This window comes from Chrysochloris asiatica, unplaced genomic scaffold, assembly GCF_000296735.1.
Source record: "Chrysochloris asiatica unplaced genomic scaffold, ChrAsi1.0 scaffold00312, whole genome shotgun sequence".
In the NCBI taxonomy this organism is placed as follows: domain Eukaryota; kingdom Metazoa; phylum Chordata; class Mammalia; order Afrosoricida; family Chrysochloridae; genus Chrysochloris; species Chrysochloris asiatica.
Genome location: NW_006408830.1, coordinates 2,577,781 through 2,581,916, shown reverse-complemented (window position 1 = coordinate 2,581,916; position 4,136 = coordinate 2,577,781). Strand labels below are relative to the sequence as shown.

The following is a 4,136-nucleotide window of genomic DNA, read 5'->3' as shown; positions in this document are numbered from 1 at the left end:
TAAAGATTTACAGCCTCGGAAACCCTGTACAGGGTCGCTATGGGTCGGAACCGACTTGAAGGCACTTAACAACAACAACAACAACATAAGATCAGCTCAGATTTAGCCACAGGTTTTCAGACCTTTTGGAAATGTGGAGTTGTGGATTTGATTTATAGTTCATTTCTCTTGTCTACTGCTTCTAGTATGTTACAGTGTGAGATCCATGAGGGCAGGGATCATATCTGTTCTGTGTTATAGCTCCTGCATGTAATCAGCACTTGGCACCCAGTAGTTATTCCATGAGTGTTTGATGAGTGAATAAAAGAATGTGGGTGAGGAGTGGGCAGAGCCCCCTTCCTGGTTTCTTGATGCTTCTGTGTCCCAAATAACTTGTCTGAAGCCCCTCTTTACCACAGTGGGATTTTGCGGCTGCTTTGCCTCCCTACCCTCTGGAGCCTCAGTTGAGTCCTGAAGGTTGGGGCTCAACACATCCCACAAACAGCACCTCTGCTCTTATCCATAGCTTGCTTCCTGGTGTCCCTCAGCATCCCCCACCTTGTGAGTTCCCCAAGTTCTGGGGAACACAAGCCTGTGAGGTCTCCTTTGTCGTCTGTGTGCCTTTTATGGGGATTCTGAGGCTGTTCACACTTGATGGGCACAGGGAGGCTAACTTTGCTAAGGCCCCACAACCATGAAATGGGAGAGCCACGATTTAGACCCAAGTTGCTGGCCCCACCACCCTACACTACCTCTGCACACTCACGCTTAGACACACTATGAAGATAGCCCCACACTCAGCCTCACCAACATCTGGCCCCATGGTTAAAGCCTTTTGCACTCTACCATATGAGGGAGGAAGGAAATGGTCAAGATTCTGTTATAAACATATCTTTATTAAAGATGAGGGGGCAGGAAAGGGGGGCAGTGTCTCTTCTGCCCACTGCCTTTGGCTGCCCAGGGTGGGGAGTCCTCCCTGTTCTACCTATGCCTCCCATAATGGCACATCTGCACAAGGCTGGGGCATGGGGGGCAGTGTGCAGAACAGCCGAGCTCCAAGAAAAAGTCTTTCACCACAGGTCTCCCTAATAAATAACAGAGGGGCTGGGGTGATCTGGGCACAGGCATGGGGAGACACCACATCTTAAAACCCCAAAACTTCTGAATTGGGGCAAGCCCTGAATAAATAAGGAATTAGGAGGGACTGCACATGGAGGAGGAGCTGAGAGGGCCAGGGATCCCCAAGGACCCTGCCCTGGGGGAGCCTGCCCCCAACCCTCTGGCTGGACTCCGATACTGGGGAAAGGACCCAGTGACAAAGGACTGCCCCATCACTCTCCTCTCCTTTGCTCATGCTTAAGGCATGGGCGGTCCCCCATTGGCTGGAATCATACCCACCCACCCTGGAAATTCTGAAAACCAAGGGTTCTTATTGGCTGTTCAGACACTGGCTACTGGCTGGAGTTGCCCTCCTGCCTAAGGATTCTAAGAGGTGAAGGGAAGCTGCCATTGGTTGGAGTAAAATCCCTTTGTTTAGAATTCTGAGGACTGGGGGCTCTTAGGGCTTGACAGGCGTCAGCCCTTAAAAGGCAATCCCAGGGACCAGGGCCCACCTCTCAGTATGGCCCACTGAGACTTCCCAGAGGACAGGAAAGACAGGGGACTCTCCCAAATGTCCTTCCTGCCATCCCCTGGCACGTGGATCGGACTGCTTTAGGGGCAGAGGACTTTGGCACTCATCGGGCACACACAGGCACACAAACTCGTGGCAGGGAAGAAATGAGGGGTAGGCAGACTCTGGGTGGGTGGTTGGGCCTCACAGCAGGTGGTCGCGGCTGGCAAAGAGGTAAGGGCTGAAGTTGTCCCGATGAAAGGGGGATGAGTAGAGTCCACCAAGGGTATACAGGTCCCGCAGGAGGGGTGTGGGCAGCAGCAGCTTCCGGCCTCGGCCACCACCCCCGCCCGGCCCTCCAGGCCCGGGGGAGGAAGGCGAGGGGCCCTGGCTGGGGGTTGGTGCTGGCAGGGGCAGGGGCAGGGGCAGGGGCGTCGGCTCAGACCTCAGTCGAGGGCGGGGAACGCGGGGTGATGAACACATGGCTGGGGCCCTGGAGGACACGCAGCTGGGGATCAGGTGGCCACGGCGGGTGCAGTTCTGCGGCTCTGGGGGTCAGGAAACAGAGGTCAGGGGGTCCAGAAATTTTTGGGAGGGCATGGTGACTCCCCATCTGGAAGTCCCCTCCATTTGCCCTCTTCCCCCACTCACTGGATGGGGTGAGCCGTGCCGGTGTCGAATGCGGCCTGCAGGTCTCGGGTTCCTGAGACAGAGAGGCAGAGAGAAAGGGCTAGCAGGCCCCCTGGGCCCTGCCAACCACGACTGGGGAGTTCAGCAAGTGGCAGGCCCCCCATGGATAAGACAGTTCCCAGGCTGCGTCTCCTCAGGAGAGAGGGTAGAACCTTCTAGTCACAAGGCTTATATTATGTCCACAGAGCCCTGGGATCCCTCCGCCTCCCTGAGTCTCTGGGATGCCCATTTCTTGCCCGACTTCATGCCGCCAAGGTCTCCCTCCACCCACCACCCTCTCCAGCCGGAGCAGTCCCCGGCTCCCCTTACCTGGGCCACACTTAACTTTTCGAGGGGGCTGTCCATGGTGGGGGCTTGGCCCAGGTCCTCCCAACGGGAGAGCCTCCGGCCAGAGGGCAGCCGACTCTGGAAGTTGTGCACCACGCAGGTGACCTGCAGCAGAGGGAGAGGACCAGGTTGGGGTGGATGCCAATCAGGTTGGGTTTATGTAAATACCATCCCCATTTCGCAGATAAGAAAACTGAGGCTTGGGTGTTTCAAACGTAGCTAACCCATTGGTGACACTATGGGCCTGGCTCAATCCTTTCCACCTTACTAAGAGGTGGGTACTATCATTATCCCAGAGCCAGGAGCAGGGTGAGATGAGTGAGATTAAATTGTGCAAGGGTAGGATCCGATCAAGTCTTTATTGAAAATGTTGAGATTTGTTCATCGTAATATTTAAATGTCTGAAAATATTTCCTTATTCTAGTATTTGTCTGGATTACTATGTGTTTTCAAGCTCAAGGGGAGTCTCACTGGCTTCATCCTGGTCCATGCTGTCATCCCATTTCACAGACGAGAACATGCAGGCACAGTAAAAGGTCTTGTCCAAGGTCACCCCTAACCATCATGCGATCCTGCGAATCAGGTCGAAGACTGATGGAACTCCGGAGCAAGGGTGATGAAGATGGGGCTCACCAGGAAGGTGGCAATGGCTGCTCCGGTCAGGAAGCCGGCCAGCACGTCTGACCAGTGATTACGGTACTCGGCTACGCGGACCACTCCCACCAGGAAGGCCGGACATAGCAGGGCCAGGCAGAGCGAGGGCTTGACTAGGCGGGAGCCCTTCACGCGGAACACGAGAGTCACGTACATCTGCAGGGCAGAACAGGTCAGGCACTACTGCTCTTGGAGATGGTCACCAAATCCAAGTGGGCACTGGATTCTGGGCTAGGGGACATGGCCATATCTCAGAATGTTGTCTTGGGGCTGCATGGAGTGGCCAGGGGCTCTGACAAATGGAACCACAGTTCCTGGCTGTCTCCTCCGACCCGAGTCACAGAAAGATGCTTGCTGAGTTAGGATGTGGCCATGGTCACCAGAAAGTTGAGTTACTGCCACAGGGGCAGGTTCAGGAGCTCAAGGAGTTGGGTCACAGAGCCCCAGAGAACAACTGACAGGGTTGGGAGGGCCCACCTACAGCCATCTAGTCCATTCCGAGTCATTTGTTGCTGTTAAGTGCTGTTGAGTCGGTGCCATCTCAGTGACCCTGTATGGGTTTCTGAGGAGTGGCTGGTGAGTTTGAACTGCCGACCTTGTGATTCAAACTGGCCTTATGGTCCAGTGTTTATCCTATGGCTACACACCAGGACTCTAACTCATAACAACCCTGTATAGGGTTTCCAAGACTGTACACCTTTACAGAAGCCGACAGTCACATGGGTCTCTTCCTGAGAGTCTGGTGGGTTTGAATCGCTGAGTTTGTGGTTAGCAGCCCAATGCCTAACTCACAGTGTCACCAGGCACACACAGAAGAAAGGAATGAAAGTAACAGGGGATCTGTACAGCTGGGAAAGCAGGGGCAGTCTAGGGC

General features: G+C 54.7%; 1 protein-coding gene across 2 annotated transcripts in view; it reads right to left on the bottom strand.

The window, feature by feature from the left end:
* Positions 1–1,795: 1,795 nt before the first annotated feature.
* LOC102824189 (lipid phosphate phosphatase-related protein type 2-like) overlaps positions 1,796–4,136 on the bottom strand; it is a 14,812-nt gene continuing 12,471 nt past the window's right edge. The window contains exons 5-8 of one of the 2 annotated variants that reach the window (XM_006875134.1): positions 3,242–3,418; positions 2,591–2,713; positions 2,243–2,294; positions 1,796–2,139 (exon numbers count right to left, since the gene is read on the bottom strand). In XM_006875134.1, the coding sequence (XP_006875196.1) occupies positions 1,796–2,139; positions 2,243–2,294; positions 2,591–2,713; positions 3,242–3,418 (696 nt within the window). The remainder of the gene's footprint in view (positions 2,140–2,242; positions 2,295–2,590; positions 2,714–3,241; positions 3,419–4,136) is intronic. The other variant, XM_006875135.1, reaches the window with a different exon arrangement.